Source organism: Sorex araneus, chromosome 1, assembly GCF_027595985.1.
Source record: "Sorex araneus isolate mSorAra2 chromosome 1, mSorAra2.pri, whole genome shotgun sequence".
Taxonomy (NCBI): domain Eukaryota; kingdom Metazoa; phylum Chordata; class Mammalia; order Eulipotyphla; family Soricidae; genus Sorex; species Sorex araneus.
In genome coordinates, this window is record NC_073302.1 from 207258895 (window position 1) to 207284556 (window position 25662).

The following is a 25662-nucleotide window of genomic DNA, read 5'->3' on the forward strand; positions in this document are numbered from 1 at the left end:
TTATGTGCAGTATTTTGGTATTTTTGAAAAAATGGCAACGATAAATTAAAATTGGGGTAAAAAGTTGACTTACCTGTGACACAAAAGACAAGCCTTATTTTCAACACCCGTTCAACCACACTTATGGAAAAATCCTACAATGGAATCTGTTTTTTCAAGTAAACTAACCAAACCCACATTATTACAATTTTCAGTCAGCATCACTGTCTGAGGGATTTTTAAAATATCTCTTTCCTTTCTCTTCACTTTGGGGAGCAGCATTTTTAAGTACTAGAAGACTATACATTGCAGTACTAGAGTAAATCTATTCTCATTGTGACAACAAATTTCATATTGATCAACAGCTCATAAATAGAAAGACATATTTCAGATAAGCTTGTATTTCTGAAGTCAGACTGTTAAAATATTCACATAACAAAAGAAAGGTTTTTGTTTGTGGCTTTTGGTGTAAAAAGAAGACAAGATTTACCCAGGGTCTCTTAGGACTATACCTCGTGAGATTTCAGAGCCCATGTGGTGTCCAGGATTGAATATGGATCAGGAGCAGACAAGACACGTGCCCTAATGCCAGTACTAAAATTCCATAAATGTATTTGCCTCCAACCTGAGATCCCATTTGGACTATCTCTAAGAAAACTGCATTGACAAGCGCAAACTCTCGGTTGGGCTCTCGGTTCTCTGGGAGTCTGGCAATATGCCTCCTTTTCCACTTTAATTTGGCTGAAGAAAGAAATAAAGCTCACAGAATTCCATCGTCCACTAAAGTTTTCCATTTCCAGGTTTTTACTCAGTTTAACATTTTCACCAATAATCACATCTTTTGTCTTACCTAGTCCTTTATTTTTATTGTCTTTTCAAATTCTGATTAGGCACTGACTTTATTATAATCTTACTTAGACCATATTTCTTCATAAAACTTTCATGGATTTTATCACAGCTTTTTTCTTTTTTTTCAAAACAGTGGGGTGTGACCATTGTGTTAAGCTTTTGAAAACCTGTGCCAGAACTAAAAAAATAAAAACAGGATGTGATGATTCTATAATTGTACAGAGTAACAGGGAAATAGTCAAAAATACGCTGCTCTCTTTTTAAGGAGTTTTAGTTCTAACAGATCCTGGATTGCTCCTGGCACCCCGCTAGTCAAAATGCAGCCCAAATATTGTGAATATTGGTTTGGTACAGAGAAAAAGATTCATTTCTAACAGAGGTTAAGAAAACATGCAAGCAAAGTTAAAACACAAAGAACACTTCCAGTAGAGAATTATGGTCCCAAAGAATAAAAACAGACACAGCCAACACAGATCATCACTCGAAGAATGCTCTGTAGAGTTGAGTGTGTTTTTAACATCAACGAGGGCACATCTCCCAAATCTAGTCCCTAGGATTAGTTTCTTAAGCTGCACATCTCCAGGGGGAGACAGCAAGTGTGTTATGCTCACACTGTGAGGACTCGTGTGCCTGTGGTGTTAAGTTGAAACACAAAAGTGGATTGTCCCCAGATAAATTTCAGTAAGATTTTGAATACTGATGAGTTTTGTGTGCTCTGGACAACTCTGCAGAGAAATATTTTTGTCTATGCTTGCCAAATATAACCCTGCGGAAAGGTCAAAGAGTGTGTCTAGAGAGAGGAAGTACCCTCTCCACTGCTTTTAAAAAGATGTCTTCAGGGTTGGAGAGGTAGTATTGCAGGGAAGGCACAATGTCTTGCAACCAGGGCTCAGAGTCCTGGCACTATATATGGTCTTCCGAGCACCACCACTGTCAGGGGTGATCCCTGAGCACAGAGCCAGTAGTAAGCCCAGAGCACATCTGGCTGTGGTCCCCAAACAAACAAAAGTCTTTATTTAATCAGTTGGTGGTGAACTGAAACCATGCTTTTCTGGGAAATCAGGGATGTCTTTACTCTCCAGCAAAAACACATAGTTCATTGTAAAGAAATAATTTTCAAGGAGCTGGAGCAATAGTACCACAGGTACTTGCCTTGCATATAGCCGACCTGGGTTTCATCCCTGGTGGTCTCCTGAGCCTGCCAGGAATAATCCCTGAGCACAGAGACAAAAGTAAGTCCTGAGTACTGCCAGATATGGCCCAAAAACAAAAAAGGAAGGAAGGAAGGAAGGAAGGAAGGAAGGAAGGAAGGAAGGAAGGGAGGGAGGGAGGGAGGGAGGGAGGAAGGGAGGGAAGGGAAGGGAAGGAAGGGAAGGAAAGGGAAGGAAGAAAGGAAGGATGAACAAGAGAAAGAAAGAAAGAAAGAAGAAAGGACGGAAGGAAAGAAGGAAGGAAGGAAGGAAGGAAGGAAGGAAGGAAGGAAGGAAGGAAGGAAGGAAGAAAGGGAGGGAGGGAGGGAGGGAAGGGAAGGGAAGGAAGGGAAGGAAAGGGAAGGGAAGGAAGGGAAGGAAAGGGAAGGAAGAAAGGAAGGACGAACAAAAGAAAGAAAGAAAGAAAGAAAGAAAGAAAGAAAGAAAGAAAGAAAGAAAGAAAGAAAGAAAGAAAGAAAGAAAGAAAGAAAGAAAGAAAGAAGGAAGGAAGAAAGGACGGAAAGAAGGAAGGAAGGAAGAAAGGAAGGAAGGAAGGAAGGAAGGAAGGAAGGAAGGAAGGAAGGAAGGAAGGGAGGGAGGGAGGGAGGGAGGGAGGGAAGGGAAGAGAAGGAAGGGAAGGAAAGGGAAGGAAGAAAGGAAGGACGAACAAAAGAAAGAAAGAAAGAAAGAAAGAAGAAAGGACGGAAGGAAAGAAGGAAGGAAGGAAGGAAGGAAGGAAGGAATGAAGGAAGGGAGGGAGGGAGGGAGGGAAGGGAAAGGAAGGAAAGGGAAGGAAGAAAGGAAGGACGAACAAAAGAAAGAAAGAAAGAAGAAAGGATGGAAGGAAAGAAGGAAGGAAGGAAGGAAGGAAGGAAGGAAGGGGGGAGGGAGGAAGGAAGGAAGGGAGGGAGGGAGGGAGGGAGGGAGGGGGAGGGAAGGGAAGGGAAGGAAGGGAAGGAAAGGGAAGGAAGAAAGGAAGGACGAACAAAAGAAAGAAAGAAAGAAAGAAAGAAAGAAGGAAGAAAGGGCAAAAGGAAAGAAAGAAGGAAGGAAGGAGGAAGAAAGAGAAAGAGAAAAAGAAATAAAGAAAGAAAGAGAGAGAGAAAGAAAGAAAGAAGGAAAAAAGGACGGAAGGAAAGAAAGAAGGAAGGAAGGAAGGGAGGGAGGGAGGGAAGGGAAGGGAAGGAAGGGAAGGAAAGGGAAGGAAGAAAGGAAGGACGAACAAAAGAAAGAAAGAAAGAAAGGAAGAAAGAAAGAAAGAAGGAAGAAAGGACAGAAGGAAAGAAGGAAGGAAGGAAGAAAGAGAAAGAGAAAGAAAGAAAGAAAGAAAGAAAGAAAGAAAGAAAGAAAGAAAGAAAGAAAGAAAGAAAGAAAGAAAGAAAGAAAGAAAGAAAGAAAGAAAGAAAGGAGAAAGGATGGAAGGAAAGAAAGAAGGAAGGAAGGAAGGAGGAAGAAAGAGAGAGAAAAAAAGAAAGAAAGAAAGAAAGAGAAAAAGAAAGAAAGAAAGAAAGAAAAAGAAAGAAAGGAAAGAAAGACAGACCAGAATTTGGGAAGCTGGAGAGAAAGCACAGGGGTTCAGGTGCTTACCTTGCATGAAGCCAATCCAGGTTCAATTCCTGACATCCCATATGGTTCCCCAAGCACCACCAGGAATGATCTCTGAGCACAGAGCCAGGAGTAAGCCCTGAGCTCTGCGAGTTGTGGCCCCAAAACCAAACCAAGCAAACAAAAATTTCTTGGCTAATGAATGCTCTCCCATGTGTATAAGGGGGCACAGGAAGGTAAAGTTAGAAAGTATGGCTTTGTATTTCTTAGTAATATAGAGGGAGTTAGACCTTAAAGTTTACTCAATAAACAGCTTTTAACAATTTATAGTGAGATATGCCAATTATATGTGATGTGATCCAATTTGTTTTAAAATTCACTTGCTAAATAATTCTTTATACTCTTCAATCTCACGAGTAAATTCTCTAATCAGGGCATAAACAATAACTAAAGTCAAATGATAGTAATTTCCTTGTGGTGTAACGGAAATTTTTAAGGTTAACTAGTAGAGAAGGTGGGTGTGAAAGTTGATTTTATTGAGCTCCTTTCTTATGCTGTGCAATTTGTTTATGTCATTTAATTGTGAATACAGCGTTTGGATTATGAATTAGCATTCCCACTTGAAAGGTAAAAAGGCTGCCACTTTGAGAAATTAATAAACTTACCGGAGACCTTCCAGTAACCGGCAGAAATGGGATTTAGCTCAGGTAATAAGGAGCTGAGTTAACAACCAAAGCCCAAGTTTTTTTCCCTTCCACACCCTGCCTATCCCTAGTTCTCTGAAGTCAGTGTTCAGACAGTACTTGCTGTTGAGAAATTAAATCTCTTAGGAAGTAACTTCAGAAACTACACAACATTTCTAATGCCTTATTAATAATTTGGCTATATTTAATGCTCCACCAAAGACTAAAAATGTCTAAGATCATTAAAGTAAGTAAGTCACTTACTCTCCTGACAAACAGACCTGGCTATAGTATCAACCTGTGGGTAGAACCGAGACCTCAGCACTGGAGGTACTGCACCAATCCATGTGATCAGCCCCCTCATCCCTAAGACTGTCCTACTGGAGCTGCTTCAAAACAAGGGAAGATTCTGGTTTGCTCTAGATTAGAAACCTGACTTCCTGTTAAATAATGTTTATTTTCCTGCTTTGCATGTTTCCAAAAAGGAATGTGAAAAATGCTTGCTGTGAACAAAGACAGTGACAGAAAAGGATCCACAGATTTGGGAAAGCGGAGAGATAAGTAAATAAGTGCCTTCTAAAACTTTGCTTAACGCAGTTGGACTATTTTTTTTATGTTTGTTTTTGAACCATACCTGTTAGTGCTTTCAGCTCAGGGGTCCAGCATTTGCTGGGTGGACCATGTGATGTTGGGGATGCAACTCGGGCTACCTGTGCGCAAAGCCTGCTGTTGAACTCTGTCTAATTGAGTTAGCAGATTTTTATCTGGTGTGACCTGAGAGAATCTAGGATTAGTTTCCTTTGGTAGCCAGACAATTGTATGAAAAACCTAAGAAGTTAAAGAATGTTTGAATGATAACATATGAGAAAACTATTCAGAAAATATTTTTAGATGCTGCAGAGATAAACACTATGAACCTATCTGATCAGCAAGGTGGAATTAATAAGATTTTACTACAATAAACACATTTCTTAGAAAGCCCGTCTCTATTTTTCTCTTTCTACTGAAGCAGCAGGTATTGTATTCAGTTTATAGAAGGGAATTCAATGTATTGCTCACTTTTTACCACTTTTTTTTTTTTGACCACTTTTGGCTGTGCTCAGAGATTACTCCTGGCTCTGAGTAGAGGGATCTCTCCTGGCTGGGCTCTCGGAACACTATGGAATGCTGAGGATCAAACTTGGGTGCAAGGCAAACACCTTCCCCACTAACTTATCTTTCCAGCCCTGCTGTTCACTTTTTAAAAGGCAGAAATCTTATAACTAAAGCAATATGGCTTTATTCAAAACTTCTGAGAAATAAGGGTTCTATGTAAATAAAATCCATAATGTAATTGCCTCCCTTGATAAAAGTAAATAATTTAAAATTACTTTACAAAAAATCTCAGAAAGATGATGTCTCATCTTAAACAGATGTTCAACACAGATTTATTTTTTCTTCATGAACCAGGATCTCCCCAAAACTCAGACAAAGGTCATTAGATTTGAAGTCTGGCAAATGTGTGCTTGAAGTTTTGCCTTTTCTGCTGTTATAAATGAAGAACACTGTATGGTTCACTAGGTGCACCATCAAAAAGATATGGGGAGGGGCTGGAGCGATAGCATAGCGGGTAGTGCATTTGCCTTGCATGCAGTCGACCCGGGTTTGATTCCCAGCATCCCGTATGGTCCCCTGAGCACTTCCAGGGAGTAATTCCTGAGTGAGCCAGGAGTAACCCCTGTGCATCGCTGGGTGTGACCCAAAAAGCAAATAAAAAAAAAGATATGGGGAGTCATCTCTCTGATTTTTGAATGAGATGAGAAAAAAAATAGCATTTGTGAAGGAGTACTTTTTTTTTTTCATTTGAAAAAGTTAAGACCTGAAAAAAAAAACAGGTTTTAAAAAAATATCAAGGGGCCTGGAGCTTTTAGGGTTGTTATACCTTATTTCTCAATGATGATAAATATTTCATGTGCTATCATTAATATCTTATTATATTTTCAGCTTTTTCACCTCTAAAATAGCACTGTAGCACTGTCGCCCCGTTGTTCATCAATTTGCTCGAGCAGGCACCAGTAACATCTCCATTCTGAGACATGTTGCTACTGTTTTTGGCATATCGAATATGCCATGGGTAGCTTGCCAGGCTCTGTCATGTGGGCGAGATACTCTTGGTAGCTTGCCAGGCTCTCCAAGAGGGGTAGAGGAATTGACCTGGGTCAGCTGCGTGCAAGGCAAATGCCCTACCCACTGTCCTATCACTCCAGTCCAGGTTGGACGGGACACCTCTAAAATGTCCAGTTTTAAATTATTTTAAAATTTTAAATTATTTTCAAATATTATTAAATTGAGGGCTGGAGCCATAGCACAGAAGTAGGGCATTTGCCTTGCACACACTGACCCGGGTTCGATTCTTCTGCCCCTCTGGGAGAGCCTGTCAAGCTACCCAGAGTACCTTGCCCGCACGGCAGAGTCTGGCAAGCTGCCCATGGCATATTCAACATGCCAAAAACAATAACAATCAAATCTCACAATGGAGATGTTACTGGTGCCTGCTCAAGCAAATTGATGAGCAACGGTATGACAGTGACAGATTATTAAATTTTTATGTTAAAATTATTAAATAACTAAAATATTTTATTTTATTTTTTAATTACTAAAATTATTTCAGTGTATTTGTCATGAAATCGTTGCTGTGCAAATTCACAATGTTATGTTTTTATAAGGAATTAATGCACTACTTATAATTAAGAAGAACCTTTATATTTAAAAAAAAAGATTTCAAAAATTTAATGAATAAAAGCCAGTAGCTTATTTAAACTAAGCAAAGTAAATATTTCTTATGATCTTAGATAATGATTTTTTTTTTTTTTGCTTTTTGGGTCACATGTGGCAATGCGTAAGGGTTACTCCTGGCTTTGCACTCAGGAATTACTCCTGGCGGTGCTCAGGGGACCATATGGGATGCTGGGAATCAAACCCGGGTCAGCTGCATGCAAGGCAAACACCCTGCCCACTATGCTATCGCTCCAGCCCTGAAAATGATATTTTTAAAAGTACATCTCCTTAAATATCAATGAGTAAATCAGTTTCTGGAGCTTGCAAACACAGACTAGTCGAAGATTACAGCCATTGTTTAATGTGAAATATGTTAAAATTATACGTCTTTCGAAACTTGAAACAGCGGGATGTGTGGGCAATCTCAGGCCAGGGCGATACCGGTGCGTGCTCTGCCGAGGTGCGACCTGGGTGGCCACACGTTTGTGAGGCCGTTCTGCTGCTGATCGACCACGATCCGGAGGTCAGCTAGACTACTTTTGGTACCAGCAACTGCTTCCAGCAATGTCTCTAGACTGTGAACTAGGCCATAGCCCCATGCTGCCCCAGGAAGGGAAATGATGCCATTTCTAACATAAATCTCCCTGGACTTAATTACTAAAATACTAAAATACAGAAATACTAAACTTCATATCTCTTCATTCTCAGCAATGGAAACTAATTATCAAATGCTTCCTTGTCAGCAGGGCTGTTTTTCTGGGGGAAACTCCAACAACAATAGCGAATTTTGTGTTGAAATATGGAATGTAATCAAGGTAAAGAGAAAATGAAGTGAAATTTATCAGCTACGCAGGCGGGGGTGGGGGGCAGGGGGGTGGGAGGTATACTGTGGTTTTTGGTGGTGGAATATGGGCACTGGTGAAGGGACGGGTGTTCGAGCATTGTATAACTGAGACATAAGCCTGAAAACTTTGTAACTTTCCACATGGTGATTTAATAAAATAAACAAATTAAAAAAATTATATGTCTTTCTTCCTCTGAGGACATAAAAAATATTTAGACAAGCCATTTAGGATAGGGAGAATGTTTCCAGCAAAGGGAGGCCAAATCTTCTCTTTAGTTAAACTTTTAAAAAAATAGTACACAAAAAGGCTTGGTTTCATTTGCGCAGAGATTGTAAAGCAGTTCACTGTCTACCTCTTATATGTTTAGCAATTATATTTATACCATAAGAGCCCAATATTGCTGTTTCTAATTAAAAAATATACTATAAAGTCCATTTATATCTATCAACCAAAAGAATGTTTTCTGGCCTCAGAGTATAGAGAGTACAATGTTTTGTGAGAAGGAGCATGGAATTCATTTCCTTATCAAATGTAGGAACATGGTGCCCAGAGTGTACCCTGACAAGTATATATTAGGCATTACAAGCAATGAGTTTCAGGGCCTCCTGGTCATCTGGAGAAAGACAATCCTTTTATTGTGCTAGCAAAAATGCTTTGGGTTTCCTGCCATTAAACCAAAGTGCCAGTGGAGGTCTGAGCAAAGTTGAAATAGTTTTATACAATATACTCTTTAAGAGAATAATATGTATCTGTAAGAGCAATTTTTGTTTCTTTAGGAGATGAAAAATTATATGTTTCTTCATCACATGTGTGGAATGTGCATAATTATCTCTTCCTGGTCAGATATAAATTTTATCTACTTTAAACATTCTCTAGATTTCTTGCCTAGTGAGTCCAAGTGTATCAATTGTGAGGGGGTATAAAAAAAAAAAAAGCCCATAAGACTCCTACTAATTTCTGCTAAATTGAATAGTAGTTTCATGGAGAAGTTTTCATTTAATTTATATGATCAGACTGTGATAAGCAGAACCAGACCCTGGGGTTAAACATTTCCATATGCTATCCAGGGCAGGGCTTTCCTGAAAGGAGACACCCTTTCTGAACTCAGACAGTATCTGCTGCTTCCAGAAAAGCTGCAGCTCCACCCCAGATTTTACCCATTCCCAGCTCAAACGCTAGCACGTGGAGGAGCTGCCATCCTCTGGCATTCTGGAAGAGCAGCTACCTCTGCCACAGGCCTGCATTCTAACAGTCACTGCCACCCCCCTTTTTTACCCCTGTGTAGGAAATGGAGAATCAGGTAAATGCAGGGAATGAAGGCAGAAGCAACTAAATTCAGACAATCTGGTTCCCGGATGAGAGCCAGCCTGAGCCCTACCGGGCTCTATACAGGCTTAACAACTCACCCCAGAGTGGGGGGGAGATGACATTTCGGTGGTTAGAACCATCCCCTCTACATGATAGGCTGCGTAAGTCTGTGCGACCTCAGTGAGTCATGAAGAATCTAATTTAAAGTCCAAAGATTTCAAAGTGATAACGACAAAGACAACAACAGAACTGAACAAAGGTTAGTATTAGACAATGGATAAAGATATACCTTCCTTTCCTCCGGGCTTTGCTGACACGAGTTGTGAACATCTTCTCTTACTAATTTCCCAGGCCAGGAAGTCAGTCCTTTGATTTGGCCCCAGACCAAGTCACCAACATTGAACGTCCTTGGCCTATAATGGATCAATTCATTGGAAGAGGGGGAGTCCGGATTCCTTAGGTCCTCTTCGCTACTAATGCTCTTAGCGTCAGAAGGGCTAGGCACACACCCATTCATGCTTTTGGCATTAAAATCTCCATTGTAATGGAGGTAGTCTTTGACCAGAGAACTTTCCAAACTATTGGAGGAACTTGGAGACTGTTCCTCTAGAACCAGGTCTTGCTTGGTGGCGCTTAGCAACTCTCCGAAGCCCCGATTCTGCAGAGGTCTGTTCCCATTGATGTGTGCGCATCTTTCCACAGTGGTCTCGAGTCTCTCCTTGAAGCTCATCATAGTTCTTTTGTAGTTATTATACCTGAAATTTTCCTCCAGAATCTTATCACCTTGACAGTTTCTTGGTGGTAACAGGACTGGGTGCTGCTCCCCGGGTAGAAATGGCAGTGTAGCAACATTGTTGGACCTTTCATGACAAGGACTGCTGTGGACATGGCCTGGGTGATCTAAAAACTCCTCACACTTCCACCTGTTTCTCTCCCCTCCGGGACTCTGCTCCCCATCCCATTGTTTTCTGGATGTGTGGCAACTTGCTGACTTGAAGTATTCGAACGCATCGCCTTCACTTGAGTTTTTCCCATGGTCCAGGTTCCTGGGCAATCGAGCCGCTCTTGTGTTCCTCAGCCTCCCGTCGTGATCGACACTGCCCATGTTTCGCCCATGAATGACTGCACTGACAGCACTGGGGAGACTTAACGGGTCGCCAATTGAGGCAGTGAAGGCACTCATGGCACTCAGAGCTGGAATAGGGCTGATCTGAGTTGTACTGTTGACTGCCGTGGTAATGACAACCTGCATTCCTTTGTTGGCGGCATCTACAACTGCTTTGTAGATGGCATCGACGGAAGCATCCCCGTGGCCACCCGCAACGAGGCCATCCTTCACCGGCTGACCAAGGGATGGGTCCATCCTCGGTTGCAAATCACAAGATGTATCTTGGAAAGGTGGAAGTGGAGTGTTTGGGTTTTCGGGAAGTGCTGTGAGCCCTGGCTGAGTGCTTATTATTCTTTTGTTCAGGAGAGCAGCATCTTCCTGCATTCTCACCTTGAAAAGACAAACAGGAAGTCGTGTGAGTGTACACAATTTTAAAGGCTTTACAGAGAAAGATCATAGTTTTCAGATTTATCACCAAGACAAGCAAATATAACAAATATTTGATATTTATATCAAGATAACCCCCAGGTTATATCACAAGAGTGAGACTCGAAGAAAAGCTTTAGAAAACTTGCCTTGATTATATTTGAGTACTGTTTCTTCAGTTGAAATCATACAATGGATATTTTTAAAAGTCATCATTATGAAATGCTCTCCAGAAACATGAAAGCTGAGTTGGCTAAAACATTAGAACGTTTTCAAAAGTGACTTCACTATTTATTGTTAGTACAAGTTTTACCACTTGGGGCTCAAAGAGAAGAAAGTCAGTCATCAGCACTGCTCAAATTACAGAAGGAAGCAGATTTTGAAAATGATTTCCAATTCACTGTTTTTATTTATTTATTTATTTATTTATTTATTTATTTATTGCTTTTTGGGTCACACCTGGTGATGCTCAGGGGTTACTCCTGGCTTTGCACTCAGGAATCACTCCTGGAGGTGCTCAGGGGACCTTATGGGATGCTAGGAATCGAACCTGGGTCAGCCGCATGCAAGGCAGATGCTCGACCCGCTGTGCTATCACTCCAGCCCCCTTTTTTTCTTAATTAAGTGAAATCCAATCTGAAACAAAACAAAATACATCCATTCTTTTCTTTTTTTTTCCGTTTGTTTTTTCTTTTTGGATCACACCTGGTGATGCACAGGGGTTACTCCTGGTTCTGCACTCAGGAATTACCCCTGGCGGTGCTCAGGGGACTATATGGGAGCTGGGAATTGAACCCGGTCCACCACGTGCAAGGCAAACGCCCTACCCGCTGTGCTATTGCTCCAGCCCCTCCATTCTTTTCTAAATGATAAAATATTTCTGTCATGATGCTAAACTTTGGAAGTCTTCAGACAGAAGGTTCTATCTACCCATCTTATCGGCCACTGGCTGAGAAAGTTGTCAACAGTAACAGTGGTTCACATCTATAGATGTGATGCTCAGCTTCAAAAGGTGATTCTCGGTGGGAGGGAATGTCCACCAGAGAAGAATGTCAATGATTAAGACAGGAAGGATGAAAAAGTCTGACAAGTAGGTTATTTTGTTTTGCTTTACATTTTGGGTACACACCCGGTGATGCTCAGGGACTATTTATAGCTCTGCATTCAGGAATTACTCCTGGTAATTCCTGAATCCTAGGGAACATACAGGATTCAAGGAACAAATGCAGGTTGGCAGTGTGCAAGCCAAATGCTCTACCCTTTGTACTATTGCTTCAGCCCCAGATAAGTAGTTTTAATTTAACCAATCTATTTAATTTAGCAACCTAATCTATAATTTCTCAGATTTTTTTTTTAATTCTTTTATTGTCACCATGTGGAAAGTTACAAAGTGTTCAGGTTAAAGTCTCAGTTATACAATGCTCAAACACCCATCCCTTCACCAGTGCACATATTCCACCACCAAGAATCACGATATACCTCCCCCCTTCCCCCCACCTCCCCAGCCCCCCACCCCGCATGTGTAACTAGTAAATTTCACTTTACTTTCACTTTACTTTGATTACATTCAATATTTAAACAAAAAAAATTCACTATTATTGATTTGGAGTTTCTCCCCCCTAAAGTTGATCTGCTGAACAGAAAGCATTTGATAATTTGTTTTCCATTGCTGATTTCTCAGATCTTTGATAATTTGACTTTTCTTCTGAATAATCACTGTCTTCCTGAGTTAACACTTTTCCCTGCTATATTCTTGCTTTTGCTTTTTGAGTTTTGGATCACACTTGCCAGTGCTCAGGGTTTACTCCTGTCTCTGTGCTCAGAGATTACACTTGACATGGCTTGGGGTACCTTATGTGGTGCCAGGAATTGAACCCAGGTCAGCCACCTGCAAGGCAAGTGACCTACACACTGTACTATCTGTCCAGCCCCCTAAATCAGAGCTAGGAATGTATCAAGCAGCTCACATGATAGTGACAAGATGTGACAACAAAAACACACTCTTGTCATGATTTCCTTATCTGCATCTATCAGATAAAATTCAACTCTCAGATCAATTAAATTGTAGATCAACTCTTCAGTGACGATACTGTGTATCTCTGGAAATTTATGGCTCCCATGCATAGCTGGGGACTTAAGAGTTCCCATCACTCCTGTGATCTCATATATTCTGTGATCTCATTCACATCTATTCAAATCTTTATTCACTCCTTTAGGTCAGCTGCTATAATATCTCCCTTGCTATTTTTAGCAGATCCTACTTAAGGAAGATTGAGTTCATAGGTTAGAGTTTTCATTATTCTTATTCTCTGCTACTCCTTGCCTCCTGGGAGCACATACTTGTCTGCAAGTGGCTGGTCCTTAATTCCCAAAACTTGTCCTGCATCACAGTGTAAGAAGGATCCCTTCTGGGGATGGAGTGATAGCATAGCGGGTAGGGCGTTTGCCTTGCACGCGGCCGACCTGGATTCGATTCCCAGCATCCCATATGGTCCCCTGAGCAAGGCCAGGGGTAATTCTTGAGTACAGAGCCAGGAGTGACTCCTGAGCATCGCTGGGTGTGACCCAAAAAGCAAAAAAAACAAAACCCACAAACAATAAGGACCCCTTCTAGGTCTCTAAGGTGAAGTCCTTCATTTCTCCTCGGGGTCCCAAGCCCCTCCTCTTGGATCTTGCCTGATCTGTTATTCTTTTTCTTCTTTGTGTTTCTCCCACTTTATTATTATTATTATTATTACTACTGTTATTATTTTTGGTGGAGTGAGACTTCTTTACTTTAGCTTCTAAAAATGTATATAGCTTCTATATTTAAAGTTGACATTTCACCTGATGCCTACATTGGGTATATTCCTATTTATCTTGTATTCTTCATAGTTAAGAATATTTAAAAACCTGGGGCTGGAGAGATAGCACAGTGGGTAGGGCGTTTGCCTTGCACGCGGCTGACCCGGGTTCAAATCCCAGCATCCCATATGGTCCCCTGAGCACCGCCAGGGGTAATTCCTGAGTGCAGAGCCAGGAGTAACCCCTGTGCATCGCCAGGTGTGACCCAAAAAAACAAAAACAAAAACAAAATATTTAAAAACCTTTTCCATTCTGCCATTAACTTTCATCTGACTTTGGCTCCCACCATGCCACCAGAACTGTAAACTGCCAAAGTTACTGGTGATGTCCAATCTGGAGTCTAATGGCTGGTCTTCAGGCTTTATCTAATTGTTTTCTTAGCAGCACAACTGAGCACTTCCTCTTTTCTCATAAATTATTACAGAAGATGTAGATAAATATTTTTTCTCATTGTAAAACAAAAACAAAATTGTAAAAGAAAATCCTACAATTTTTCTGCAGAACTACTACCTAACCAAGCCAATACCTCCACTCTGCACTCCAGTCTACTTCCTTTCTCAGAACTAATAAATTCTGGAATGCATCCTTAAAGATACCTTAATCTTTAATTTTACTTTTATCTATAGATTCAACAAGTACTTATTCAGAATATATTGAGCCAGGCAGGATTATCAGTACTAAGAACAAGAATTATGAGGATTCTTAACCAATAGCTGCAAATAAAAGAATAAACATGTCTAATCTCCTGAGATGTAGATTATTTCTTGTCCCCCAGGTTACTTATTTATATTTTTTCATTGAAGTGCACTGCATTATTCTATAGCTTATTACATTAAAGTGCACAGGTAAATGTTTAGTTTACCTTCTTTCCTTCCTTCTTCTGTCCCTCTCGCTCTCTGCCTCCCTCCCTCCCTCCTTCCTCCCTAGTTCTCCCTTCTTCCCTCCCACCTCCCTCCCTTCCTCCCTCCCTTTCTTCCTTTCCTCCCTCCCTCCTTACACATAAGTGGCACTGTATAATAGTACTGTTCTACAATAGAACTATAGTATTGAAGTCTTGCAGTCATGCATATCTTTCCCTACTAGATCATTTAAGTCTACTTAATTTGTTCAATGACTGGATTGATGGAAATACTATACTCGGTTCCCTATTGATGAATATTTATGTAGTTTCTAATGTTTAGTTTTAGTTTTGGGTGAGTGATTTTTGTTTTATGGGTCCTGGTGGTGCAACTCATGGCTCTGTAAAATCAAGGAACACTCCTAGCAGTACTCAGGGGACCATGTGGTGCTGGGGACTGAACCAGGGTCACCTGCATGCAAAGTATGTGCTCAATCAGTTGAAATATACCTCCAGTCACATTAAATTATAATTTTTAACAGCACAAGTCACTTTGTAATGACTATTCTTGTATTTTCCTTTTTTGTTCATATCTAGAGAGTTCCAAAAATATATATACTTTCTGTTTGAATTCATTTTCCTGATGATATCCCTCAGTCAGCAAGAAATGTCATCAGTTTGATGAATATAGAATTGTGATACGTATAGCTGATAATTATTTCCATGTTTATTAATAATTTATAATTTATACAAATTATTTGTTCATATATATTGTTCATTTTTCATAATCAATTATATTTTTTTTGGGCTTTTATAAAAGCTTTTTAATATTATGGATGTGAATTATTTGCTATGTACTATGCAAGCATTTTCTGCCAGTTACACTTATCTGTAACTTTGCCTACAATTTTAGTTTGATTCTTACAGAGATTTAAAGCTATAAATATTTAACTTGGTTATTTTTCATTTTGACTTCTTGCTTTTATGACTTTCCATTTCAAGACAACTGTCTGCAATTTTTTTTTTTTTGGTCTCACCCGGCTGTGCGCAGGCACTATTCTAGCTCTGTGGTCACGAGTCACTTCAGTCAGTGCTCAGAGGAATCTATGTCATTCTGGGGATCCAACTCAGACTGGCTGCATGCAAGGCCAGTGTCTTACCTGCCTCATTAGCTCCAGAGCCCAACCAAGACTTATTTTTTTTTTCTGGGGTTGGAGCAATAGCACAGCGGGTAGGGTGTTTGCCTTTCATGCGGACAACCTGGGTTCGATTCCCAGCATCCCATATGGTCCCCTGAGCACTGCAAGGGGTAATTCCTGAGTGCAAAGATAGGAGTAACCCCTGTGCTTTGCCGGGTGTGATCCCTCCAAAATTTTTTTTTGGACTAGCTCTAATCCCAGGGGCATTCAGATTGCTCCTTCAGATTGCTGTGGTCTAGTTCTATTTTTAATCCATAAAACCATGGGTTATAAATTCAAATTTGCAAGAACCATGGTTTTTAGAAATTAATTTTACTCTATTTTTGCTTGGTCAGTGCAAATGTTGCTTGATATAAGCTTCAGGGCCACTCTCCACTCGTTCAGATGAGCCTCATGCATGGGAGAGCCGGCGGAGGCACCCAGGTGTGCGGGACCTGGGGCCGAGATCTCCAAGGCTGCTCGGATCGGGACTGGACTTCTTCCACCCAGATCCCCCATTTTCCAGTAGCTAGGCGGTCACACCCAGAGACTGCCCCTGGCACCGTGTAATCCCATCAGCAGCCAACATTCAGAGACTATAAAACCAAGCTCCTGGAAGAGAGAGACGCAGCCTCTTGCCCCCGCACAATGCAGCAGCGCAACATCTAATAGCCTATTCTCCCTCTTGGAGAACCTGACAAGCTACCGAGAGTCTATTGCCCACTTGGGAGACCCCGGCAAGCTTCCCGTGGTGTACTTATATCCAAAATACAGTAACAGATATATACATACCTCTTGGAGAGTCTGGCAAGCTACCAAGAGTGTCCCGCCCGCATGGCAGAGCCTGTCAAGCTACCCGCGAGGTATTCAATATCCCAAAAACAGTAACAATAGGTTCATTCCCTGACCCTGAAAGATCCTCCAATTGTTGGGAAAGACAAGTAAGGAGAGGCTGCTAAAATCTCAGGCTGCGTGTAATAGAGACATTACTGGTGTCCGCTCGAGTAAATTGACGAACAATGGGATGACAGTGACAGTGATATAGTCTTCTTTAATTTAATATCACTGTTTCCACCCAGCTTCTTAATTTATTGGAATGTAATTAGTTCAGGGACTGAAGAGATAGTACAGCAGGTAAAATGCTTACTTTGCACAACTGGGTTCCATCCCCAGGATTTTGTATGGTCCCCCAAGCACTTCGAGGAGTAATCCTTGAACAAGAGCAAGGAGGATTTGAATACAGCTGGGTGTAGTCCCAAAATAAACAGAAACAAACAAAATGAGACTTCTGAGTTTTTTTCAGACAAAAATAAAACAATCTTCAGACAAAAGAATGCAATGTTCTAACAACATTCATTACTGAGAAATAGCAGTAAGTATGTAGAAGTGAAAGGATACATAAATATTTTTGGTTTCCCTCCAAACTTAAGAGTTGAAAGAGACCGAGGCATTGCTTCCATCTAAAGGAAGCCAGGGAAGGCGAGTACCTGAAAGTTTTGAAACAGACAAGCCATGGGGTTATTGTTAGCTGGGCAAGGAATTGTGGACTGTCCTGGGAAGCCCTGGAGATTCTGGTACCCCTGGAGAAGCTGCTGCTGCTGCTGCTGCTGCTGATTTGGAGGGAACATCTGATTGTTGTTTAACAGCGACTGTAGATGAGTCAGTTGATGGTTATTCAAAGTATTGTTTATTGAGGACATGTCACCTATAGTTGGAAAAACATAACATATAAGTTAATGTGATTCCTTGGAGATTTCTACGCCTATCATCGCCCCTCAGGATTCCTAAAACAAAATCTAAACACTAGATTGACCTGGTAATCTCACCACCCCACCACTTCTGCCCTTTTCCTTCAAAGTCTCACTAAGTGGTAAGGAAAGAGTTGATTTATTATTTAATTTTCTTTCATAATTATTTTTTAAAAAATCTTTGCTGTATTAGTCAAGTCTGAGACATTGAGTATCAATGTTGCATATTCCTTCAAATTATTTTTTATTAGATTTTTATTAGATTACCTGCAATTAAAATAGAAATTTTCTCTAAAATATTTCAGCAATCCAGATGACTGAACTGAATGGGCCCACTCAGGCCTTGTTTACAAGATTAAATTATCAAGACAAAATCATCAATAAAAGTCATCAAGAAAAATTTTATATATGTATTTTATGTATTTACTTTTTGAAAGGATGTCTGTTTTTTTAATTTGTATAAATTTTGGAGATGGTGACACCTGTATACACACATATAGATGATTAAAGGTAAACTCCTAAAATTCCACAAAAGTGTAAATCAATGATAAGTTGAAAAAACAATTTTGTTTCCCTTTCAAAAACTGCATCTTTCTCAGGCAGGAGAGAGCAGACAGTGGGTAAAGCATTTGCCTTGCATGTGGCTGATCTGACACATCACATAGAACCTTACGTCCTGGCAGGAATGATCCCTGAGCACAGAGCCAGGAGTAAGCCTATGGCACTGCCCAGTGGGGCCCTAAAACAAACAAAAGGATATCAAAAACAAACTACCCCCTTCTTTTTTATAAGTAGATAAAGTTTTAAAATTCATAGTATGAATAATTCTATGCGATGCACTTTTTAAAATAAAGGATTGGTCAACAAAAATTTAAATGGTAAAAACTAAATACAGTAAAATGTGTTGTAGTAACCATTTATATATATTATGTATAAAATAGGGTAACTGAATTTTTATTCAAAGTTAGATTTTCTCCAAAAGCAAATGAAAATCACCTAATTACCCAATAAAATCAGCTTCTTTTAAAAGGAGAATTGCTAGGAAATTATTGTTACTTGACATTTTTAAGTGTGTAATGCTTTTTCAATTATTTTACCACAATGACTTTAACACCAAAAGAACTAGTCATACGATGTACCTGTTCCTAAACTCTAGAACCATGTATTTTATTCGAATGCTCAGGGTGATACCCTTGAAAATATGTTGTATGTTACTAGACTTTACATTCCCTCTCTACTCCATGTTATATAGCTGCCTCCAGCAGTCAGCAGTATCTAATTAACATTCTTTTCTAACTTTTTTTGTGATTGGAAAATTTACACGAAGGATTTTTTTTTTAAGCCACAAATTTCTACAGAACAGTACTGTCTGAGGAAATCTAGCAGTGGTTATTCATTTTTATCTGTTTTATATAAACTTGAGAAAACTTCTACTTTATTAACTTTTTCAAATGCCCTGATTCTTATTATGCTGGATGGGCATTTAGTTTTATGTCTGAAGGGGTCACTTGGAAAGACATTTTCTCAACTTGTTTCTATCCACAGTGCAGCTGCTCATACCAACCCTGTGATGCCACACCAAAGTCGATTCAAATAATTATTTAAAAGATGTCGCTAATCTTTAGTACTCGAAAGATAAGACTACTCAGCTTCAGAGAATGATGGGGTTATTAGGTTTAAGTGGCATCAGAATTAGCAGAGAAAAGAAAGCAGATATTTAGTATTGTTAGAATAGGGGTCAAGGAAAAAGCCATTTTATGTTTGAGTAACTATGGTTGTGTATGGGTATTATTAAATTTAGTCCCTAAAGCAAGCTGTGACATAACAAAAACATTTTTAAAAAATAGTGTGATAAAATGTATTTTTTTTTAAAAAAAGAATAGAATTAGAAAAACTTTTTTTTTGTTGTAAAAATTTGTGAAAAAATAGAACTTACCAGGCAGACCTGTCCCCAGTAGAGGGTTAAGTAGCTGTGGCACCACAGAGTTACTGTTGAGTTTAGCTGGACCAGGTGTATTCCCAGCATTATTAGATATATTCAGCAATGTTTCTGCCATTGACACCACTGCTGTCCCACCAAGTGTTGAGACAGTCAGTGCTGCCACTGCTGATGATGTAGTGGTTGTGGTAGTGGTTGCCTGGGAGGAAGTTGCTATGGAAACCTCTGGATGATTAGCGGTGTTGGCCGATGCCGAGTTCAGGACACCTCCCAACAGCTGGGGGTTCAAGGTCATTAATCCTGAGGCCCCAGTAACAGTGGGGAGGAGCAGGGGATTAAAAGTAGTGTCACTGCCTGCAAAGCTTGGTATAGGGTTCCCCAGGGGGCTGGTTAAAAGGGTCTCGGCTCTGCTGTTCTCTGACTGATTGCTTAGCAAATGGTTTGGTGGGGCTGTCATCTGGGTTAATGAGGGCAAGGGGGCATTTTGTTGTTGCAAAAGATCTGAGATGGTCAGATTGAAAGAGGGCAGGGGAAGCATGGCAGCTGCGTGGGCCTGGTTCTGAAGCAGGGCTGCTAGGAGCTGAATGTGAACAGGCTGCAATACCTGCCCATCCACGTCACCGGAGAGAAAAGCTAAAGCAGCGTTTACATTTGGGTTGAGAAAACCTAGAGGGTGGAGGTTGATCTCAGACTTGCCTTCTCCTGATGAAGGCTGGAGGATATTTAATAGATTCTGGTTTAGGAGATGCTGTTGATTCACTGGCAAAGAGATAGGTAGAGAACTGAGAAGGCTGGGGTTCAAGGGGTGTGGAAGATGGTTGTTTGAAGTGCTGTTGGATGGAAAATTAAGTGCGTGCTCTTGGCCAACAAAAGGAAAATCACTCCCAATGGGCAGCTGAGTCTGCAGTGGGTTCCCAGCTGCCGTGGTAACTATGACACCGTCCTGAAGAACAGATGTTGTCTTTGTGATGGCGGGGTGGTTGGTGCCAGCAATGGCTATGGAGGATGATGGTCCTGAACCGCCTGGAAAAAAAGGAAAAAGCAGGTATTAATACTGTGTTAAGGAATATAACCCCATAAAAGGAAACAGATATATTTTAACTTGTCCCATGTTACCTTTGTTGAGTTTCATCAATGGATTGTAATCAGAAATGACTCAACTTTGTCATTGAGTCATTGACAAAGTTGAGTCATTTCTGATGACTCAATCTACCTTGAAAATTAGATACCCTATGAAAGTTTAGCACATGAAGCATCAGGAGTTTCTGGAACCAGGGAGACAGCTCATGTCCATTAGTACCACTGCGACAACATGTGAAATAGCCCCTCAGCTTGCTTCTCATCGATGGAAAGCTGAAGATGAGCGAATCTGTGCTATCACTAAGTGAATGCGGTGGGTAGAATAGTTTCATATCTGAAAATAATTGTTCTATTTTATATATATTTCTCAGTGCTAGGAATCAATCCAGGGCCATGCACGGGAGGCATGTATTCCTTCACTGAGCCACATCTCTGGCCCTTGTATTTTTTTTTAAAGGAATTTTGGGATTTATATTTATAATACCAGTATATACATGTTCCTTGTGGAAAAAAATTCAGGATGTGATCAAAAATGTAAAACAAAATAACACCTTTAGAGATAACATCATTAATATATTAGAGTAGGGTTTTCTGAATTTTCTCCATATATATGTATACACATAAACATACACACACCAACATTACATGTTACAGATCTAAACAAATATTATGTTGTCTTCTAAGTTCATCTATCAATGTATTGTGAACCTTTCCATCTTAATTCATATAGACTACAGAACTGCTACATGTATGATATACCATAATATAATCAGTCAAGTATATTTTGATTTTTTGTAAAAAGTTAAATGACCTTTCCATTTAAAAATATATAAGCATTATCATTAATCAATTTTTGCCAATTTCTTCATTTTTTTCCCTAAGGAAAAATTCTTAAAAGTAGAATTTCAGAGACAAAAACGTTTACAAATTTAAAAAGTACTGAATACATATTGTCAACATTCTCTTCACAAAGGTGATCAATATGTATCAACTTATATTTCTATCTAGAAAAAGTGTACAAGTGTCATCTTACTAATGCTGTATATTTCATTGCTTTTGAGTTTTTTCACTGATAGTATAAAGATATTTTTGTTTGTTTTGGGGCAACACCTGTTGCGCCCCAGGCTTACTCCTGACTCTGCACTTAGGAATCACTCCTGGACACGCTTAAGGACCATATGACTGCCAGGGATCAAACTTGGGTCAAATGTGTGCAAGGCAGGCACCGTACGGGCTTGTACTATCGCCCTGACCACTATAAGATACTTTGAACTCATGATTCTTTAAATCAAGCCAGTCTTTACTCAAGTAGCATTATCATAATTCTTGAAAATTTTATGCTAGAGATGATAATTCATATGATTTAATGTTAAAAAAATAAAAAATTCAGTGTCCATCTCAATTGCTCAACAGAAATTACTGAAGAACTTAAGAAACACCAGGCCCTATTCCAGACCGGCTGAAACCCTTCCCTCGTGGTGTCCAGCTTGGTCAGTACTTCTCTGAAATCAGCCTTGGGGAGTGAAGAGGATGAGAATACCATTCTGTTGAAAAAAACCTGAACATTATTTTATGGTCAAGTTTTTGCCCAAAGATATGCTTTATGTGGTGTATTCGCCTGACAAATATTATAAGCACATGCATTTACTTTTATAGAAAATTATTAAACATGCACATGGTATAATGAACAGTAATAGTGCTAGTGAAAATAAAGTATAATTTAAGCCTTTTATTGCTGTGCCAAAGTAACGTACTTTATGTTTGATTGTGCTACCACTGGGACGTGGGATGTTATCCAAATACACAGAAATGTTTCTAATGTTGCCATAATAGTACAAATATAGATTCATGTTGTTTTCTCCTAAAAGAATGAAATAAGAATTCTTCTCTCTCCCTTTTTTGATGGATTTGTGATGCCAGAAATTAAAGCAGGTCTTTTGCATGCAGGGTATTTGCATGTACTTTACCATTAAACTGCAGTTCCAGATCCTAGAATTTTTTCTTTCTGATACATACTTGTAGCATTGTTCATATTTATAAAAATATTTGATAAAGCCTGGCATTTATATTGTGATTTTTCACTATTTTATATAAAGCATAGTGTGCAGCTCTTTCCACATAAGATACGATCTTATCTGTATTTCAATTGTTGACGGAGCCAAATATAGGTAAGTGAAAGGCTTGCAGTGTGTAAAGCTCTATAATAAAAGATTATCACTGTCACCAAGATTCCTGGTTTTAATTGCTCTGGTTGGTAGTGGTGATGTGGTAATAATGGCAATGGTGGTAAGCATCAATCAGTACATACAAAACATGTTCAAGTAATTCTACACATTGTAGTAAGACTACAATTTTTTCCTTTGGCCATTGTTTCCAACTTTTTAAGATCTCAGTGTTCCTTTGAAAATGTATACATATGTAAAAAATAATTAGATTGTTTCCAATGAGTAGGGTGAAAATACATACCAAATGCTGAAATAGGCATATGGTACGTAATTCTTTAAATATTAAATTTTGGTTTGCAATAAAACAATGGACATCTTAACATTTCATTATTTCTTAAATAGTTTGGCTATTTCTAGACAAAATGTTTTTTTTCCCATTTGTAAACCACTGTTTAAAAACAAGCTAATGAAAATAAATAAATAAATATAAACAAACTAATAAAAAGTCTTATTTGCCAGTAATTACTATCTGCAAACTTTTTCCCCAATTGGCTAATATTTAAATGTAAAGATATTTAAAATAAACATATTTAAATGTACAGATTTTCATTCCCTGAACCACAATCAGAGCACACTTTCAAAATACACTAGGGGTACACAGCAAGGTTTTGAGAGGAAGGACTTCCCGAGGGGTTATGATTTTTTATCTTTATTTTGTAAGAGTAAAGCATTAGTGTTTAGAATTCAAGAAAGTAGCCATTTGGGGATATTATTCTACAAGTTCTCCAACAAAATATACTTGTGGAGTGACAATAAAGAAAACATAGTTACTTTGGGTGTATTTTTTAGTTACAATAAAGAGGGTGATGAATATTATAAACTTCTTAAGGGTAATAACTGGACCCTGATCTATTTTTCATTTTCTCTAATTTTCAGAAAATTATTTCAATACTTTGCTGGAAAAAGGATAGAACTGGTGATACAAAACAAAAACAAAACAAACAAAATCTTGTCCTTTCTAGAATTTAGGCAAATGACATACACAGATCATCTGGTCCCTTCTTCTCTCAAATATACATTTAGTAAGAGTGTATTACTAACTAGAATATTTCGAGCTATAGTCCTCATATAGCTAGTGCAATTATAACGCTATTTGGTAAGTTATAGTAGGCATATAACTAGAGCAATGATAAAACTGAAGGTGTCTGGGAAAACTACACAAATGCTAACATTTGATTTGGGATTTGAGGGATGAAAATACACAAATGTGTTCTAAATAGAAAAGTAATGTAAAAACAGACAAGGAGATAGTCTTACATGGAGGGTAATGGAGTCCTGTGTACCCTTGAAACAAATGCTATGGAGATACTGTGTGCTGCTTCTCCACATTCCAGGTTCTCCCATCCATCCTTAAACTACTGTCTTAATCAGGGGTGAAGAAATTTGAGATTATATTCCTAAACCATTATAAAGATCATTTGCGCTTCTCTGTATTTCCAGACATATAGTCTCTAACATGTTTGCCATTCAGAAGGTTTTTTTTCAGGTGTTAAAATAAAACTTGTCTATTTCTAGAAGTCAACTGATACCATGCTGTGTGTACATGTATAGAAAGGGAGAAAATAACACTAATTTATGAAGAAAATGAACACTGATTTCAGGGTTTTGCAGAGATAAGGGAATGGAGATAGCTGGAATATGACAAGGTACTTTTGTAAGATTCCAGGTGTTCCAAGGAGTTAAAATTGTACTTTGGATAAAAGGTCTACACCAAAGTGTAGAGTTCTTCAAGTTACTCAAGAACGCTCGGGGGCATAGAAAACTCAGCTAGATTTGATATGGATTTTCAAAGATGGGGCAAATTTGAGATTACTTGTTTCTGAATCACTAAATCCCGAATAAGGCACTCTGTGGTGAGCCCACTTCGCAGTTCCATCTAAACGAACTGTTTAAGTCCGTAGCAAAGTATTTCTTTAAATCTGATTTCCTCCACCAGCTATATTTTTCATTTAATGTAATGAAAGGGGTAGTGGCTAAGCTTTTCTTTCTCCCCTTCCTTCCTTCCTTCCTTCCTTCCTTCCTTCCTTCCTTCCTTCCTTCCTTCCTTCCTTCCTTCCTTCCTTCCTTCCTTCCCTCCCTCCCTCCCTCCCTCCCCCTTCCTTCCTTCCTTCCTTCCTTCCTTCCTTCCTTCCTTCCTTCCTTCCTTCCTTCCTTCCTTCCTTCCTTCCTTCCTTCCTTCCTTCCTTCCTTCCTTTCCTCCCTCCCTCCTTACTTCTTTCCTTCCTTCCATCCTTCCCTCCCTCCTCCCTTCCTTCCTTCCTTCCTTCCTTCCTTCCTTCCTTCCTTCCTTCCTTCCTTCCTTCCTTCCTTCCTTCCTTCCTTCCTTCCTTCCTTCCTTCCTTCCTCCCTCCCTCCCTCCCTCCCTCCCTCCCTTCTTTTCAAAGCAAATAATTTATTATTCACTTAGCAGTGAAATAACCAAGAGGCAGTTGGGAGCCTGGGACATGTGAATAACCCTAAGCAATCTTTCATTGGAAAAAAAATTTAAGTGCCACTAGCAGCATTGTGAAATAGCATAATTTCTTTTTCTCACAATTTCTGGTGGGAAATCACATGGCTAAAACACCCAATTAGACAATGAAATAGTCTAACACAAGGAAACGTGCACAGTTGGGTAATTTCCAGATACATACAGGAGTTCCTGCATGCACGTAAAATTTATGTGTAAGTGTATATAAACATGTGCATGCTAATATGCAATCAATAAAAATTTTGAAAGGTTTATAGAAGGCCATTTTCTTATTAATTTCATTAAGAGGTTTTGTTGCCTCACTGAAAAAATTGATTTTCAAAACCAACGTGATATCTACCTTCTTAGATTTATTTATCTTTTCTTGGTCACCAATATTTTTCAAGAAAAGTCATTGTTTACATTATGGTAACGCTATGGCTGGCTTTAGTGTTAATGAGATTACTGCACAGTCTTTGTAAGTGTGTGAGAAGGTAGGATACTTTATTGGTACAAGTGTACCAAAAAATTGTTTTAAAAATGTCATCAAACCCGTTAGGTCTATATCTCATATTGTGATTACACACGACTTCATAAAAATGAGCTATCCAAAAAATTACCTAAATAGAAGGAATTATTTTATCATTTTACTTTTGTCATTTTCATTTTCT

The 25662-nt window shown here is 39.3% G+C and overlaps 1 protein-coding gene across 4 annotated transcripts in view; it reads right to left on the bottom strand.

The window, feature by feature from the left end:
* MBD5 (methyl-CpG binding domain protein 5) overlaps positions 1–25662 on the bottom strand; it is a 459774-nt gene that overhangs the window by 22543 nt on the left and 411569 nt on the right. The window contains exons 10-13 of one of the 4 annotated variants that reach the window (XM_055123313.1): positions 19934–20260; positions 17038–17255; positions 16698–16793; positions 9446–10654 (exon numbers count right to left, since the gene is read on the bottom strand). In XM_055123313.1, the coding sequence (XP_054979288.1) occupies positions 9446–10654; positions 16698–16793; positions 17038–17255; positions 19934–20260 (1850 nt within the window). Of the gene's footprint in view, positions 1–9445; positions 10655–16697; positions 16794–17037; positions 17256–19234; positions 20261–25662 lie in introns of all 4 variants that reach the window. The other 3 variants (XM_055123194.1, XM_055123379.1, XM_055123240.1) reach the window with 3 other exon arrangements.